This window comes from Giraffa tippelskirchi, chromosome 2 (genome assembly GCF_054371585.1).
Source record: "Giraffa tippelskirchi isolate mGirTip1 chromosome 2, T2T-mGirTip1v1.2.pri, whole genome shotgun sequence".
NCBI lineage: Eukaryota > Metazoa > Chordata > Mammalia > Artiodactyla > Giraffidae > Giraffa > Giraffa tippelskirchi.
Window position 1 is genome coordinate 107,620,937 of NC_137276.1, and position 18,498 is coordinate 107,639,434.

General features: G+C 51.4%; 1 protein-coding gene across 24 annotated transcripts in view; it reads left to right on the forward strand.

Moving 5' to 3' along the window:
• The window catches only part of SLC37A1 (solute carrier family 37 member 1), a 97,132-nt gene that overhangs the window by 72,310 nt on the left and 6,324 nt on the right, over positions 1-18,498 (forward strand). For all 24 annotated transcript variants that reach the window (XM_081574212.1, XM_081574219.1, XM_081574206.1 and 21 more), the window contains 7 exons: positions 4,065-4,196; positions 7,085-7,175; positions 10,046-10,108; positions 10,475-10,560; positions 11,610-11,658; positions 12,865-12,938; positions 15,004-15,082. In XM_081574212.1, the coding sequence (XP_081430338.1) occupies positions 4,065-4,196; positions 7,085-7,175; positions 10,046-10,108; positions 10,475-10,560; positions 11,610-11,658; positions 12,865-12,938; positions 15,004-15,082 (574 nt within the window). The remainder of the gene's footprint in view (positions 1-4,064; positions 4,197-7,084; positions 7,176-10,045; positions 10,109-10,474; positions 10,561-11,609; positions 11,659-12,864; positions 12,939-15,003; positions 15,083-18,498) is intronic.

Genomic DNA, 18,498 nt, shown 5'->3' on the forward strand with positions numbered 1-18,498 from the left:
GGGCTCCTCTGTCTATGGGATTCTCCAAGCAAGAACACTGGAGTGGGTTGCCATGCCGTCCTCCAGGGGATCTTCCCGGCCTGGGGATCAAACCTGCACCTTTTGCATTGGCAGGCAGATTCGTTACCACTAGAGCCACCTGGGAAGCCCCTCTAATGTGGTTACTGGCTAGGAAAGCTAGCCCTGTCTTCTAAGTGTGACTTCCTCTTCCTTTTTCTTTTTCTTCGACGAAAGTCTATTTACCAACATGTCACCAAAGAGAGAGTGACATATTCTGAGGCCCCAGTAGGTCCTGTTTCAGGCTAACCTTGATGTGGACGTGACCAGGCAGGTGTCGGCCACGGTGGAAGGGTGTCTCCTTCCAGCTGGCCCCGGCGCACTAATCAGGCTTGGTCCCCTCCTGTCACAGGAAGAGCTCACGCACTGGAGCTGGCCCTCAGGTCAGCAGGCAGGATGTGTCACAGGTTTGACAGCACACCCTGGCCCCCTTTCGCAGAATGACCAGCTCAGAGTTGAGCCTTACCCAGGCCCATGACCACGATGGCTTTTCAGCCAGGACTGCTTAGTCCTTTTCTGCCCCAGGCATGGTTCTTAACAACTTCATGGAAAAATCATTAAGAAGGGGGTAGGCAAGAACATGAACAGAGAAAGAGGCTCTGGGATCACTTGCCATGTGGCGACCTGCGTCAAGCCTTGCGGGTTTTCATGATGTCACGTTGGGGATGGTTGACGTTTGTCCTCCTTATAGCTATGTGTCTTTTTTGTCATCCTTGGCTTCTCTGAGGGTCTTTTGTTTAATAATTCTTTCCACTTTTTGTTTTTATCTTTTTAAATTTTATTTTTATTGAAGTATAGTTGAAGTACAATGTTGTGTTAATTGCCTGCTGTACAGCAAATTAACTCAGTTATACACACATATATTAACACATCCTTTTTCATATTCTTTTCCATTATGGTTTATCACAGGATGTTGGATATAGTTCCCTGTGCTCTACAGTGGGACCTTGTTTATCCATTCTATATATCCCAGTTTCCATCTGTTCATCCCAAGCTCCCAGGCCAACTCTCTCCTACACCTCTGAGGGTCTTTCTGATGGGCTGTGGCTCAGCAACCACTTAAAGAGTGCTGAGTGGGTGTTTAGATGCTAAAGGTTAATGACCTAGTTCGATGGGATTGGGGGTGTGGTGGGATGGGAAGGAGGTCCAAGTGGGAAGGGATATATATACATATACATACAACTGATTCACTTTGTTATACAGAAGAAACGAGCACAGCATTGTAAAGCATTTATACTCTGATAAGAAATTCCTTAAGAAAAACAGAGAGAAAGGTTACTCCATCCGACAGCTCCGTGTGGGGCCATCACAGGTTGAGGCTGGGCTGAGCTGTCATTCATGCAAACTCCGGTGTGTGTTTGCTTTCATCACACGGAGCCCTTTTGCTCTGTGAATGTGTAAACCTCAGAGTGCGGGTCTTCTGCTGAATGAGCCCCGGCCCACTGAGGGCTCTCTGTCCCAGCAGATGCCCTGGGGGCTCCAGGCACACCGCTTCCTGTACCCGTTTGTTCCCCGGAGGAGGCAGCCTTGCTCTCCTGGTTCACTTTGGAAACCCCCCCATGACCTCACCAATCCCTCCTCCAGACGCTGCAAAATACTGGACTTGGGAGGCTGGAACCACCCCCCCACCCCACTCCCCCAGGTTGTGCATAGAGGATGAGCAGGTGTGGGCAGGAGGCCTATCTTAAATGAAGACGGGGCTTCCCGACTGGCCTGAGGGGCTCCTCACGGCTTAGGGCAGAGGGGCTGGACTGGGGCTTTGAACCCAGTGTACAGAATACTGTACCCAGTGTTCTGAACAAGGAAGGGTCAGTGCCAACCCTGGGCTGTGACCAGGTGGGTTTTTGTGCTGGACTTGTGATTACTACCCTCCTGGCTGAGCAGTCTTTTCTCTTCCTTTTTTCTCGTTATCTGGCTGCATTTCATGGTCCACCTGTCAGAACATTTAGTGTTAAAAAAAAAGTCGATCCTGCGGTTCTCAGCCAAATGACACAAATGGCTCTCTAGTTGCCTGCTCCCAAGATTGCTATATTGAGTCTAGGGTACAGCCTGGGAGTCTCTCAGAGTCCACAGGAGATGCCAGGGTTGAGAACAATTAATTTTGTTTCCTACACAGGACAGCTGGTGCTAGTGGTAAAGAACCCATCTGCTAATGCAGGAGATGTAAGAGATGTGGGTTCAATCCCTGGGTTGGGAAGATCGCTGGAGGAGGGAATGGCAGCCCACCCCAGTACTCTTGCCTGGAAAATCCCAAGGACAGAGGAGCCTGGTGGGCTATGGTCCATAGGGTCTCAAAGAGTCAGACACGACTAAAGTGACTTAACACACACACAGGACAGCTGTGTAATTCTCAAGAGAGAAGTTTATTTCCAAACTCAAGTAGAGGGTCTCTGTGTTCATATACCTCTGTGGCATTGTCTTCAGGAGGATGCTCTGGTTCCAAACCGGGGCTTGTCATCTGCATCCTGGCACATCAGAGCACATGGTTAACTGTGACCATGCTCACCAGAGGCCATGGCGGGAGCCAGGCTTCTCAGTGACACAGCCAAGAGGTGAGGTGCTGGGTGCTCAGTGCCCGAGGAGTTGCCAGTGCTGCAGCCTGCCACCCTGTTATCCAAATTTCTGTTCTTCACCGGAAGAGAGTTCTGATATCAAGAAAGAGATGTGGCAATGCTTTGTCGTTTTCTTTTTTTTCAATTTAACTGCCTTTTGAATATAACTTGCACAGTTTATAGTGTGAGTGAGTAATAATCACTCAGTCGTGTCTGACTCTTTGTGACCCAATGGACTGTAGCCTGGCAGGCTCCTTTGTCCATGGAATTCTCCAGGCAAGAATACTGGAGTGGGTGAGATAAACCAATAAAACCTGTTTGATTTCCTGGAAAGTCTGGAATACATAGAAACATCTCTTTTTAAATCTTCGACCTTCAAAGTGCCTTTATGAAGGATATTTTTCAATCATCCTTGCTCTGACTTGATGTCCCACCCTGAGTTGGGGACCACTGTTCTTGCTTTAATGATAATAAACTTTAGGGATGTCCAGAATCAAAATTTATGAAATACTGGAATTAGTTTATGAAGTTTAAAATAATACTGTTTGTGATCATGTATGTCCTTTGTGAACTCCTTAAAAAATACAGGATCATGTAAAAAATTAACTGACATTTCATACAAATTACACATAATTCTGGGGCTTCCCTGATAGCTCAGTTGGTAAAGAATCCGCCTGCAATGCAGGACACCCCAGTTTGATTCCTGGGTCAGGAAGATCCGCTGGAGAAGGGATAGGCTACCCACTCCAGTACTCTTGGGCTTCCCTTGTGGCTCAGTAAACAATCCACCTACAATGCAGGAGACCTAGGTTAGGAAGATCCCCTGGAGAAGGGAAAGGCTACCCACTCCAGTATTCTGGCCTGGAGAATTCCATGGGCTGTATAGTTCATGGGGTTGCAAGGAGTCGGACATGACTGAGCGACTTTCACTTTCACACATAATTCTACCACTGAGTGATAATCATTGTCAGTTTAGAATTTAGCTTCTTTCACCCTATAAATAAACCCAATAGTTAACCTACTTAAATAGGTTTATATTTAAACATTTGATGAGATCATAATGGAAATGCTTTTGAATTATGTTTTATTACTTAATGTATCATAAGCACTTTCTCATGTCTTCAAATCTCACAACCTTTTTTTTTTTACAACTGCAGAATATGTCGTTTATGTGGATGTACTTTAGCAATTTTTCTCAATGATGGTGTGACACTGATTTTATCATGAAAGTATTTTTCCAAATCGAAAAGTATTTTTCGCAAATAGAGTCCTAGAATTGAGTCAAAAGATTTTGTGTGTCTTTGATTACTATTTCCCAAAACCACATGGATGCTGATGGCCGTAAAGCAATGGCCACGTAAAGACGTTATCCAAGGCATACCCACCTCCCGAATCGACTGCCTGATAACACATCTTCTTTTCTTCCTTTCTCTTTTTCTGCGGGTTCATCTCCAGGACCCAGAGATGCAGTGTCTACTGCTGTCAGACGGGAAACGCCCTGGCCACCAGAACCACGTGGTCATCCTCCCGGCAGACAGCGGGGTCGGCACTGCAGCCATCAGCTTCACAGGGGCCCTGAAGATTCCCGTGAGTACACGACCCTCTCAAAAGGGGGCATTTGTGAACAGTGAACAGTGTCTGTGTACTACAAATTACACATAATTCTGTGAACAGACACTGGGCTGTTGATAAGTTTAAAAAGAGAAATCCATGATCATATTATCCATACATTAGAAATCCATGTGCTGTCCTTAGTGGCTCAGTTTTGTTCACCTCTTTGTGACCCCGTGGAATGTAGCCTGACAGGCTCCTCTGTCCATGGGATTCTCCAGGCAAGCATACTGGAGTGGGTTGCTATTTCTTCCTCCAGGGGATCTTCCTAACTGAGGGATCAAAACTGTGTCTCCTGCATTGGCAGGCGGGTTCTTTATCACTGAGCCACCTGGGAAGCCCATAGAAATCCATAGCATGAACCAGAATTGCAAGCAGATCAGCTCAAGGCTGAATAAGGCTGCAGTGTTTTGTTCACCTGTTAATAGTTATAAATACATATTATATATGTATATTATGGATGTGAAATCCATGAGCTCCCAGAGCAGAGCATCCTGGGAGCTGTGCAAAGGCCTGTGGGCAACTGTGTTCCTCTGACGTGGAGCTGTGGAGGGGGACAAAGGCAAGGAGCCAAGAGCAGAGATGAGAGGAGGGGGAGAGCACACTGGCCCCTGGGGGCCACACTCAGAACACCTGGCTTCTGCCCTTGGGTGCCTGTTCAGGGGAACAGATGCAGGCAAGGGCACTTCCTTCATGCTGGCCTCGGGGAGAATTGGAAGAGGGAATCCAGAGGCTCTATAGCAACTGTGCTGAGCTAGAAACCCAACAGTGCACCCAGAACCTCAGCGTCATGGCACACAATGAAGGAACTGAGAACTGCTGCTTTAAACAGAAAGTTCTGCCAGCTCCCAAATGAAACTGGGCTGCTGAGGACCCCGGAGCCAGTCTCCTGTCGGAAGAGACCACTGAAGATCCGGCCTGGAGTCTCCAGGGTCCCTAACAAAGATTTCTGGGGGTTTGGCCTGGAGGAGATGCTAGTTCTAAATAAAAGTTGTTTTTTAAATGTTGTTAATAACGAGTAGTAACTTTTCTGTTCTTACTTTATTGTGTAGCTGGGTCAAATACTGTTGCTAAAATTAAGGTGCCCACTGTAAATATAAGTTGGGTGGAGGCAAGAACAGGCTTCAGAGCCCTGGCCTGGCCTGACCCGGTCCTGCCACAGGCGAGCTGGGTATGCCCGGCACAGGTGGTAACCACTTTAGGCCTCTGTTTCCTCACCTGTAGTGCAGGCTCAGTGGCTGTACAACTAGTTAGTGCTGTTCTTGGAATCAAATGAGATCATTAACTACACAACAGGCACAATGCCATGCACTTGGTAAGCATGAAGTACATTATACACACCTCCCATACTGGGTGTGACTGTGAAAACATTGTTTAATTTCCAGAGCACTGATATGAATTGCACATTGTGTCCTCTGCTTGGTTTTGAAGGATTTTCATAGCTATGCACTGTGATAGCCTGGGAGAAGCAACTGAGGGGTTGGTTCCCTAGTGTTACCCAATTTCTCATGCTTGTTTCCCAAGTGACACCTGGACTTACTATCTCACAAGGGCCACCTCTTTCTAAATGTAGACACAAAAGGGAACATATAAGCATTTCTCAATAGCCATGAGACCCTAAACCTCAGTTTCCTCATCAGAATCTACATTTCTCTTCTCGGTCTCACTGAACTCAGGTCCAGCTGCTCGCTGATTGAATTCAACACTTGAGAAGCAAATGCTGATAGCAAGGAAAGTTGCTTTAACCAGAGTAGCCAACAATCAGGGAGGAGGATTTGTGTCCCCAAAACCAACTCCGAAGAGGCCACAAAAGTTTTTAAAAAGAAAAGAGTAATCTCAGTTAATCACTGAGATGAAGGATCAGGGCCATCATCACCCCCACTGCCTGCAGGCTTGTCGACTCTTCGTGATCTTCCTCCAGATACTGTATTGTTCACACAGTTTGCTTGTGAGATTACTGAAGGGGAACCCAAGGAGGAGATCTGGTCATCTGTTAATTATTTATTCTTCATTTTTACTTCTTTGATCTAGGAAGAACTAACCAGTTAGGCAAAATATTGTGTTAGCAAAAGATTTGAAAGATCTGGCCCAGGCCAGAAATGAGTAGAGTATGCGAGTAACCGGTTTAAGTTTAGTTAAAATGTAGTGGACAGTGACTGCAGCCATGAAATTAAAAGACGCTTGCTCCTTGGAAGAAAAGCTATGACAAACCTAGACAGCATATTAAAAAAGCTGATGCATTGCTTTGCTGACAAAGGTACATGGAGTCAAAACTATGGTGTTCCCAGTAGTCATGTGTGGATGTGAGAGTTGGACCATAAAGAAGTCTGAGCACCAAAGAATTGATGCTTTTGAATTGTGGTGTTGGAGAAGACTCTTGAGAATCCCTTGGACTGCAAGGACCAGTCCATCCTAAAGGAAATCAGTCCTGAATACTCACTGGAAGGACTGATGCTGAAGCTGAAGCTCCAATCCTTTGGCCACCTGATGCAAAGAGCAGACGCATCGGAAAAGATTCTGATGCTGGGAAAGGTTGAGATCAGGAGGAGAAGGGGGCGGCAGAGGATAAGATGGTTGGATAGCATCACTGACTCAATGGACATGAATTTGAGCAAACTCTGGGAAATAGTGAAGGACAGGGAAGCCTGGCAGGTTACAGTCCAAAGAGTTGGACATGGCTTAGGACTGAACAACACCAATAACAACACGTTATAGCTTTGCTAAAGTGACAAGACAAAAGGGGTCTCCTGCAGAGAGCTCCTCCCTGCCAAAAGCTGCTTACAAATCCTCACTTGTCAGAACATCACTCCATTTCTATGGGATCATGGGCCAAGGTCCGTCTTCTGTCCCTCCCTCTCTTTCAGGGCGTGATAGAGTTCTCTCTGTGTCTGCTGTTTGCGAAACTGGTCAGCTACACATTCCTTTTCTGGCTTCCACTCTACATCACAAATGTAGGTGAGTACCATTGCTAGCAGCACAGCTGGGAAGTTCTGTGCAAGGGCTGTGATCAGGACTGCCTTTTATCCACTGGTGTCTATAAACTTGGGAAGGAGAGAGATGCATGATGCTCTTGAATCACATAGCATGATTAGTAGAAATGTGTAGACAAAGAGAGGTAGACATGGAGACAGTGAGATGGTAGAATGACATCACCAACTCAGTGGAGAAGAAACTGAGCAAACTCTGGGAGAAAACAGAGGACAGAGGAGCCTGGCATGCTGCAGTCCACAGGGCCACAAAGAGTCAGACACAACTTAGCAACTGAACAACAACAGACAAAAAGAATTCAGATAGGAATGTTTTATTGCCATGATGAGAACCTAGATGGAGTTTAAAGGGTTGGCATGGTGTACCCCAGCTGTGGCTACTGGTTCCCCAGGGGGCTTCCTATCTGGGGCAGCCTGCTTTTAAATTTAGGCTGCACGTGACTTGGTCACAGCAGCTGGTGAGCAGGGAGAGAGGCCCTGGGGATCTCAGATAATACAGCCTTCATGACTGACCTGGAAATCGCTTCCTGGAGCTGAGCTCTAACTCCGGGGGAGCAGACAGTTTGTCCTGCATTTCAGAAGTCCAGCAGGGGTAAAGCTGTAAGTTACTACACAGCAGACCCATTTGTAGTAACACATACCCCGTGTCCTGGGCGTGACCACAGGGGAAGATGGGAAGGACCAGCATTCTCAGAGGAGAGGTCCCTGTGTGGGGTTGCAGCCACAACTGAACAGGGACCCAGATGGTCAGGAGGGCCTCTGGGCCCCAGAGTCAGGGATTTCGAGGACAAAGCAAAGAAGCCAGGGTCCCTAGGAGGTGCGTGCTCTAGTGAATGTGAAAAGAGGAGAAATTTGGGACGTGGGGGCTCCCAGAGCACAGACCACATGTCCCCAGTGTAACTGAAAGCAGGGTGGGGCTGCTCACGGCTCAAAAGCTAATAAAGAGGCAAGGTTGGTGGAAAGGAGAGTTTGTTCTATTTTGGATGCTGGCAACAGGGGTGAGGTGGGGGGCTTGCCTGTCCAAAGGCCAACTTCCCCCCAATGATGGCCAGCCAGTGGGCAAGAGCTTTTGTAGATGGAGGGAGGGGCTACATGTAGAAACAGCACAGTCAGCTCTGACAGTCATCTGGATACTGGTCATCAGTGGTCTGAACAGGGTCACCTTGATTGTTTTCAGTGCAGTTAATCTTCAGGTAAAGGTCCGTCTAGTCAAGGCTATGGTTTTTCCAGTTGTCATGTATGGAAGTGAGAGTTAGACTATATAAAGAAAGCTGAGCACCAAAGAATTGATGCTTTTGAACTGTGGTGTTGGAGAAGACTCTTGAGAGTCCCTTGGACTGCAAGGAGATCCAACCAGTCCATCCTAAAGATCAGTTCTGGGTGTTCATTGGAAGGACTGATGTTGAAGCTGAAACTCCAATACTTTGGCCACCTCATGCGAAGAGCTGACTCATTGGAAAAGACCCTGATGCTGGGAAGGATTGGGGGCAAGAGGAGAAGGGGACAACAGAGGATGAGATGGTTGGATGGCATCACCGACTCAGTGGACATGGGTTTGGGTGGACTCTGGGAGTTGGTGATGGACAGGGAGGCCTGGCGTGCTGTGGTTCATGGGGTCACAAAGAGTCGGATACGACTGAGTGACTGAAGTGAACTGAATCTTCAGTTCCAGGGTGGGCTTGTTCCCATTTCCTTGAGGCTAGTTCTTGGGATGGTGGCAGCTTGTGTCACAACTACAGTCTGGTCGTTGAGTTAACTTCCCTCACCTGGCGGGGGTTTCAGTGTCTATCAGACAGTCACAGAAGATGGCCCCGAATATTATCCATGGCCCTTGAGGGAGGTCCTTGACTTTGCTTAATAGCTACATTATTATTGCTTGGTCTCATTTGACTGTGTTCTTTTGTTTCTGCGTTTTCTCACTGCTCTGATTAAACTTACTCTTTGGCTAAAGCTTTTCCACAGACAGAAGGCAGGCAGAGGACACGGGGTTGGGGAAAGACCATAAGGCCCTGCTCCGTTTCACCAGCAGCGTTGTAAGGACCAGCAGAGAGGGATGTGAGCCCAAGGCAGGAGGGCAGAGTTTCTCAGGATGGGAGTCGGAGGCAGTGAGGGGACCACCCAGCATCAGCCGAGACCCAGTCTAGGTGGGGGTTTGGAGACAGAGTCCTGCACTGAGCATCCTGAAACCTTGGCCTCCTTCTCTAGGGGAGAAGGTTCCAGCCCCTCCCAGGTCTGAAAGCGGGGGGTCATACGATCTGTGTCGAGGGTCTCCCATGGGCCAGCCCTTCCCCCAGGCCATGGCCCGCAGCCCTGAGTCTGACCTCACAGCTGCCCTGAGAGGACACAGAGCAAAGGCAGGGTGATGCCTAGACAGAGCCAGGTGAACCCTCACCTTTTGGTTAGGAGTGTTCATTTTTCACACTTTCTGTGTGTCTGCTCACAAAGCGCACTCCTTTTTTTCCGTCTACTCTGATAATTACTATTTTAATGCTAATCTGATCATGGATCTCATAATTGCTGCTTGGTTTAAATCATGCTTGTGAAACAAAAGAATGTTGTGTGTGGCTTGTACACTGCTGCGGACTTCTCATGGTGACATTCTGCCATCATTTTTTTTGTTAAACTTTTAATTTTGTATTGGAGTATAGCCAATTAACAATGTTGTAATAGTTTCAGGTGAACAGCAAAGGGGCTCTGCCGTATATATATACATGTATCCATTCTCCCCCTAACTCCCCTCCTATCCAGGCTGTCACATGACGTTGAGCAGAGTTCTCTGTACTGTACAATAGGTCCTTCTTGGTTATCACTTTAAACACTCTGCTGTCATTCTTCTAGATCACCTTGATGTCAAGAAGGCCGGGGAGCTCTCCACCTTGTTCGACGTGGGCGGGATCTTCGGTGAGTTTGGTTCCTCTTGTCCTACTTTGACAAAAGCCTTCATCACTGAGGTGATGCATGGACACCCTCAGCCTGGACGCTGTTTGACTTGACTTCCTACTGGGAGGCCCCCGGTGCCTGACCTCTGATAGCAGATCCCTCCCCATCCTGGGCTCCCTGGGGACAGGATACCTGGTGGGCAACAGACTGGCGGTGCTAGGATGCTCCCAGGCAAAGGGGCTTTGGGGCCAACCTGCTCAAGGGGTGCAAAGGGCCCAGAGAAGAGGTCCTCCTCTCCTTGCTGCTGCGGCAGTGTCGTCCCTGCTTCCTCTCCATGGGGCCCCGCCGGTCACGTACACCCCTCAGGACCCTCCCTCTGCTTTGCAGGTGGGATCCTGGCAGGTGTGATCTCTGATCGCCTGGAGAAAAGGGCCTCCACCTGCGGCCTGATGCTGCTGCTCGCAGCCCCGACGGTGAGCCCGGCAGCCCCTCCGCCTCGTCACGGCCCCCGCCCTCCGGAACAGCCCCCCTGTCCTCCCACCCACACACCTGCAGCTGCCGGCGCAGCTCCTCTCAGGGCTCTGGTTTCTGGGACCTGGTATCACCTCCACCCCACTCAGTGCCCCCCACTCAGCCTCCCCCTCCCCCAGCCCCCTGCCCCCTGCACATTGCGCACCAGCAGGGTTTCTCCCTCCTCCCTGCCTTCACATGTGCGTGTCTGGGCTGTTCTCTTTGGGGTGCCCTTCCCCTCCTCTCCTCTCCCCCCAGCAGGCTCATGCTCATTTGTAGCACCCCCACTGTGGCCGCCCTACCCGCTTCCCCGGGGAGCGCCTCCCCTCCCCTCATAACCTGGTCCCATTGCTTTTCAAGTGTTTAGTTGTGTGTGACCTTTGGCGGGTCGCTCTCCCTCTGAGCCCCAGTTTCCTCATCTGAAAAATGAGGATGCCAGCAGCACCACCTCACAGGGTGAAGGCGAGGGTCAAGGGGAACGTGGTTATGCCATCACTGTTTCCTCAACAACATCATACGTAATAGTATTGCTCATCAACTGGCACTGACTCCTTTGCCCATCTGACTGGGCTGAACAAAACCCAGCGTTCAGTCGTCCTGGGGCCCTGGACACTGCCCAGCACAGACACTCCGAGAACCTTGATGCAGAAGCGCTGACTGGGGTCCCCTCACCACCCGGGCCCTGGCGTTCAGGGCTTATGGCCCAGGAGGGGACACGGGGCTCAGGGAGAGTTGCTCCAAACCCAGGGTCCTCCCCCAGGAGCTCAGGGTGGGGCGCTCCCGGGTTTCCAGCTCACCAGGCAATCAGACCCTACATGTCTGCATCCAGCCTGGGGACAGTTTGCAAGCATCTGGACACCTGTCTTTGGACAGCCTGCCAGGGCAGCATGGCCTTCCTTCCACTGTCTGGTTGCTGCCCAAGAGTCACTTTTCATAAGTACACATTCCTGGGAAATCTCTCAGCTACTCATAGTAAACCTCTGTTCCTCTCCTGTTTTGACACTGTTCACAGCTCTATGCGTTTTCCTCCATCAGCAGAATGGGGCTGGAAGCCACCATAGGTGAGTCTATGAGGTCTTTCGTTTCTTCAGCCATTTTTTTGGTCCACACAGCTTTGTGAGATGAACTGAAAAATCAGCAAAGAAGCAAAGATGCTAGCTTGTGCACTGTGGCTAAAATCATCCCTGTGTTCCTCCTTGGAGGGGGTACTTTCGGAGAGGCCCACCCACAGGGATCCTGCCTGCAGAACTGAGGCCGCAGCTTTAAGCGCCAGTGTGGGAGAGTGCAAACCCCGGGGCTGGCCCGTGAAAAGCCCTGGGTACCCAGTGCAGGAGCCACTCAGAGAAGCCCACATGCCCTGGAAGGCAGCAGGCAGGGCTGTGGTCCCGAGGTCCTGCACCCCCAGCATCACAAGCCCGGGGGCGGCCTCCCTCCTGAGCTGGTCTGTCAGCTGCCACTCTGGGCACAGTCTCTGTTTTTAACTTTCCACAAGCAGCTCTATCAAATTAGGCTCTGACACTGAGTAAACGCTTCTTTTGATCTCACAACCCAGCAGAGGGGATTGGTAGGGATCCCATTAAAAGTTACCCAGAGGGTAGATTCCAGATGCAAGGGGCCCATGAAGTGACCCGTTAGTCCAGGAGCTTCCACACAGAGCAATGTGACCCAGAGGGTGGTTCGGGAAAGTGAACCTGGGGTCAGGTTAGGAGACTGCATTTCAGGAGTGGGCACGGTGGTCCCACCCATTGGGGACTGGGCTGTGCTGGGGCCCCAGATCTCCTGGGGGTGGCCGTCAGCGACTGTGGGCAAAGAGAGGAAGTCCTGTCCTCTGCAGAAGAGGCTGTGGTAGTGGCAGCATCAGGTGCTCACACACGTGAGCATGCCTGTGGTCACGCCTGTGGTAACGCCTGTGGTCACGCCTGTGCCTGGACGTCGGGGTTCTTACTTCCTCTCAGCACGGCTTCTGCTCTCCAGGTTCAAGGAGACAGGGGCCAGGTTCTCTGAAGATGGCTTGAGTCTTTGAGAAAGTGCGATTAGACCTACAACCACCTCGGGGCAAGTTTAACGGAAGATGTTATGATGCTTGCTCCAGCCGTGGCCACTCCCTGCTGGTGTGGGCATCCTCCCAGGACCGGCCTGTGTCCAGCTCAGGGCAGGGCCAGTGTGCAATGCCAGGATGCCCAAAAGGGAGAAGCTTAGACGGTGGAAGTTCCCCCAGGGGTCTGTTCTGCTGGCTGATTCCCCCTCTTGGTTTCTGATTCCTGCAGCCATGTTGCTCCTCAGCGGGGCCCTGGTCAGCGGGCCGTATGCACTCATCACGACCGCCGTGTCCGCCGACCTGGTGAGTACGTAAAGCTCATCACAGCACCGGGGCCACATGCTGACAGGGCGGCCCCCTCTTCCATCACAACTGTTGTGATGGGTGGTCTCTGATAGTGAGACGGTCTGTTTCTATGAGCACTCTTGTGCAGACGGCCAGTAAGGATGCTAAGAGTCTCCTGAAGCAGATAAGGGGACATGGCCGCCCGTCTTGTAAACCAGTGGCCCAAGGCCTGATACCAGCGCCTGGCTCGCTCCTTTGAGCCACTCTGGCAGCCCTGGAAGCCAGTGGCCATGACCCCTGGAGCCCACCCTTAGGGCCTCAGCAGAGTCCAACCCACCATGGGTGTCCCACTCTGTGCCCAGCCCTCTGCTGGTCTTGGGGACTGCAGGGACAAGCCAGGCTGGGTCCTGGCCCTGGGAGGTCATGCTCCAGGGTGGAGGCCAGTGCAGTAAAGAAATGTTTACTGCACAGGGTGGTGAATTCCATGCAGGGCCACACCGGGCCTGGGGATCCACGGGGGCTCCTGCCCAGTTCTTCCTGGAGGAAGCACTGCTGACAGGTGGCCTTTGACTCCAGGCCAGAGGGACCTGGAGGCCGCAGGGCCGTCTCATCTACCTGACAGAAAAGACAAGACATGTCACACGGGAGCCACATGTGGACATCGGCAGGAGCACACACTGCACTGAAGTACAAAGTCCCCTGATAGGAAGTAGTGTCCACAAATAACTGGGAGAGGAGCGGCAGTGTCCTGTACAGAAGGTCATAGGCAGGTCCTCTGCCTGGGGGCAGGGAGCCCACCTCCCCTGTCCTCAAGGGTAGGCTGAGCACAGAGACGTCCTCCTGCAGAGGACAGCGTGGGGAGGGGAGATCAAGTAACTTCTCACGGGAGAAAGCCAACAGCGCCCCCTCCGCCGAGGTCACGGTCAGCACCAGCAGGGAGGCATCAAGCTGATGCAGGGACGCAGGGTGAGAGGTGATGCCCATGGTCCTTCACCTCTGTGGTCTCTCTTCCAAAATCCACACCCATCCAATCATGGGAAACAAGGAAAGTCCCAGAAACAACATCTGTGAAGCTGTCAGAGCCAAGAGGAGCCCCGGGAGACACATGGACTAAATGTCCTGGGTGGGCTCCTGGGACACAGATTCAGTTAGGCACTAGATAAAAAGCCAGGGGTCTGAAAAAAGCATGGATTTCGTGAGTGAGACATCGATATCGGGTCATTCATCATCATAAATAGAGCCCAAGAGTGCAAGATGTTAACACCGGGCAAAGTGGGTGCAGGGCTTGTAACAGCTCTGTCCTCTCTGTGCACATTTTCTGTGAATCTAAGGTTGTTCTAAATTAAAAGCTTATTTAAAACCACAAACAGTTCCCCACACAAGGTGTATAGCCTTGTGAGAGGGAGGCCAGGCTTCCCTCAGCTCAGCCGTCTGTCCAGCACCCTCTTCCCCACACCGACTCCCAGGCTCCCTCCGTCTCTTCTGCCGGCCCCAGCAGTCAGCTTGGGGTCAGGACGAGCACCGTTCATCTTTTCCTTTTCCACACTGGAGGACACAGTGCCTCAGTGATGGTACCAAGGAAAGGCTTGTTTATCGAAGGGAATTCTAAGAGTTCTTTTAACTAGAATACACTTGAAAGTGTTAGTCTGTCAGTCATGTCAGACTCTTTGCGACCCCGTTGACCATAGCCCACCAGGCTCCTCTGTCCATGGGATTCTCCAGGCAAGAATACTGGAGTGGGTTGCCAGTCCCTCCTCCAGGGGATCTTCACGACCCAGGGGTCAAACTCGGGTCTCCTGTATTGCAGGCAGATTCTTTACTGTCTGAGCCACCAGGGAAACCAGAATGCACTTGGACAAGTATTAATATCTCTGATGGTTTTTTACTATTAAAAACATTTGAGGCTTTGCATGCTTTTCCAAGATAAGTCTGGGATGGAGAAGAGCTTCAATCTCCTAATGGAAAGACCCCACGTTTTGCTTTGCACAGTGATTTGGGTGGATTGTCGTGCAGGAGGCGTAGGTATATTTCTCACTCTGCCGTTGCTGGGGCGTGTTTCACACTGATGTTCCTTCTCCTCCAGGGGACGCACAAAAGCCTGAAGGGAAACTCCCATGCCCTGGCCACAGTGACCGCCATCATCGACGGAACTGGGTCTGTAGGTACGTGGATGTTTTAGCCCAAGGAGGTTCATCATCTCCAAGGGGAAACCATGTCATCACATCTAGCTAGCAGACGCCCAAGATTCCAATTGCTTTTGTGTTATCAGCATCAGCTGGCCTTCTTTTATTTTACTTTATTTTTTAATATTTATTTGTTTGTCTGCACCAGGTGTTAGTTGTGGCATGCAGGGTCTTTAGTTACAGCATCTAGTTGTGGCATTTAGTTGTGGGATCTAGTTCCCTGACCAGGAATTGAACCTGGGCCTTCTGCATTGGGAGTGTGGAGTTTTAACCACTGGACCACCCAGAAAGTCCCAGTCCTCCTTAAAACGTGGGCAGATCCAAAGCACATGCAAGCCCTGGAAAGTGAGCAGTTGGCCCTGCGATCGTCTGTGGTAGGAGGCTCCCAGAGGAGACGTGGTGTGTGGCTGGCAGGTCAAGGTCTCTTCAGCGTGAGAGGACATGGCCCCAGGTTCTCCTCCAAGCCAGCGGTGGGAAAACTGGCCCACAGGCCACTGGTCTGCTGACTGTTTATCACTGTCATTTCAACAGGGATAGAATTCTTGCTTAAAGTGCTTGTGGGCTAAGTCACTTCAGTTGTGTCCGACTCTTTGTGACCCTATGGACTGTAGCCCGCTGGGCTCCTCTGTCCATGGGGATTTTCTGGGCAAGAATACTGGAGTGGGTAGCCTACCCTCCTCTAGGGGATCTTCCCAACCTAGGAATCGAACCTGCGTCTCTCTCTTACATCTCCTGCAATGACAAGCAGGTTCTTTGAACCACTAGCGCCACCTGGGAAGCTCAGATAGAATCTTACTGAAAGGTAAATGACAGATGAGCCGTGGGTCCCAAAGCACATGAGACAAGTGTTACCAGCTCCATCAGGGGTCTTGAAGAGAACACAGCAGCGTGTTCTGAGGAAAGAAAGGGGGCGAAACAAGCCCCTGGCCCCTGTGAGCTGGGCGCGTGGGACCTGGTGACGGCAAGCCTGTCCTGATCTGAGAGTCAAGAGGCTGACAGTGATGTCCTTGAACTTTCCCAAGGCTCAGTTGGGGAGCACGCACTCTGGGACCACTCCTGCCAAGACCCCGAAGCTGCCCGTGCTCTGCAGACCCTGGAACTGGAGGCGGGAGGTGGGCGGGTGTGGCCCCCACGGCTTCTCCGGGAGGTCTCGGGTTGCATCCTGGTGTGTCGCTTCCCACCACAAGTCCCTGATGCCAGGGGGTAGGCCAGGTGGGGCAGGCCCTGGGGGCCTGGAACACCCTCTAGCAGTAAACCAAGCGTTTGCTGGATAAAGGTGGCTCTGTGAGCACAGTTCTGCCAAACCCTGGCCTCTCCTCAGCCCACCGTGGCTGGGGCCTGCAGACCCCTCCCCACTCAGACTCAGGGCCTCTCTCCTGGCCTGCCCTCCCCCAGGGCCCCGTTCACTATCTGCTCTGTCCTGTCCTCTCCCTGCTCCTGGTGGGGAGCCCCAGGACAGGAGTTGGTTTCGTTTTCTGCTGTGTTCTCAACCCCCAGGCGGTGCCCAGGACAGAGCGGGCGCTCAGTGAGTGGGCAAGGAGGGCATTGCTAGGTGGCTCTAGGGCAGGAGATCGCAGGCAGATCTTGGTCCCGTCCAGGCTGCTGGGTTTGCAAGTGAGGGCTCAGGGGACAGAGGCCGGGGCCCCCCTCAGCCCTCACGGCTCAAGCGGACATGGCCCCCCAGCTCCTACTCCTGCCACACAGTGACAATGGTCACCACTCTGGTGTTTGCGGGGAAACCATTCCTTTTGGGGGCTCCTCTTGCAGCCTTTGGGACGAGTCTGGGGAAAGGGCTGTGGGGGCAGGGCCGTGTCATGTGACAGATGTCCGTGGCCCACCAGCCTGCTATCCCAGCTCACGCAGCACACGAAAAACTTCTGCACCCTGAAAGACGTGAGGTCATCGGGAGACTCCTGGGCTGAGCGCGGTTCTCGGGGGCTGAGCAACCCGGCAGCATCCTCCCACCTTCTGTCTGCAGAGCCCTCTGTCTGAGTCCATCCCTGGTTGCCACTGTGACACCCTTTTCTGAAAGCCAACAGCTCAGCTGGCAGTGCTGGCTGATTTTAAAGCAGAAGATGAGGGGTTGAAAAAGAGGAAACGATGAAGCAGCTGGAAGGCCACGTATTTCTTGATTTCCTTCCCAAAACAAGAGGGAAGCAGAAGTCTTTGGCCCAGGGTGTAGGCTCAGCATCCATGCACAGGGGCAGCTCTGAGCCGTAGGAGAAACCAAAGACCAGCTGTGAACTCCTCCCACCCCCATGGAAGGACGGCAGGGGGCGACTCAGACCACCTCAGCCTCTACGCTCCTCTGTTCATTCAGTGCTGACCATCCAGAGTCATCACTCCCACCCGTGCATCAGGGTCTGGCTGGACTTGAACACCCCCAGGCTGTGTCAGCCCCAGTGCACGAGGACCCGGAGGTGGTCGCCATGGAAACGGTATGCAGGCTTGTCCACCGCTGCGTCTGCCTCGTTTCTCTGCTTAAGTGCTGCACAAGGACACCAAAGCCCAGCAAGGCTCAAGTGGGAACACACAGTTTCAGCAAAATTCCAGTTCTCAAGGGCATTTGCCCCAATGTTTGTTAAATGTTGTACATGTTGGTTCCTTTGGAGACAGAGTTTGACTGATTATAAATGAGCTAAAAGTGCTAGCCTGCTCAGTCATGTCCGACTCTTGGCAGCCCCATGGACTGTAGCCATCAAGCTCCTCTGTTCATGGAATTTTCCAGGCAAGAATACTGGAGTGGGTTTCCAGTTCCTCCTCCAGGAGATATTCCCGACCCAGGGATCGAACCCGGGTCCACTGTATTGCCTGCATCACTGGCAGTCTCTTTACCCGCTGAGCCGTCGGGGAAGCCTAATGAGCAGAACTCCTTCTTGCAGTTCACCAGAGCTGACGGTTCCAGGGACTCCAGCTGATGTGTGTGATGTGTTCACAGTGCTGAGCACTGCACCCCAGGGGCTGCAAGCTGGTTGTTTCTATATATTTATGCAATTCATTAGAGCCCTGACGTTCTTCAAGTTCATTTTTATTTTCTTGAAGTAACACATGATGTCACTTGAGAAACCAGATAGACTTAGAAACTATCCTAAGTCTAAACTTGGAAACTATCTAAGAAAATATCTAAACTTAGAAACTGTACTAAATGCAAAATGATAGTCACCTGCCCATGCCCCCCTCCAGAATTTTCTCCAGAATCAGCGTCTTCTAGCTCTGTCATCACCTCAGGAAAGCCTCTTGTCACCTTTAGCAAGAACTCCATCTTTGACCTCTGGTCTCCCCCCTTAAGAGGTCCCCAGTTCCCTGTTCTCTGCAACCTCTCTGCATCCCTGCTCCCACCCCTGTGCCCTGGGCACCCAAGACCCACCCAGCCTGGAAACGGATGCCCTTGATCC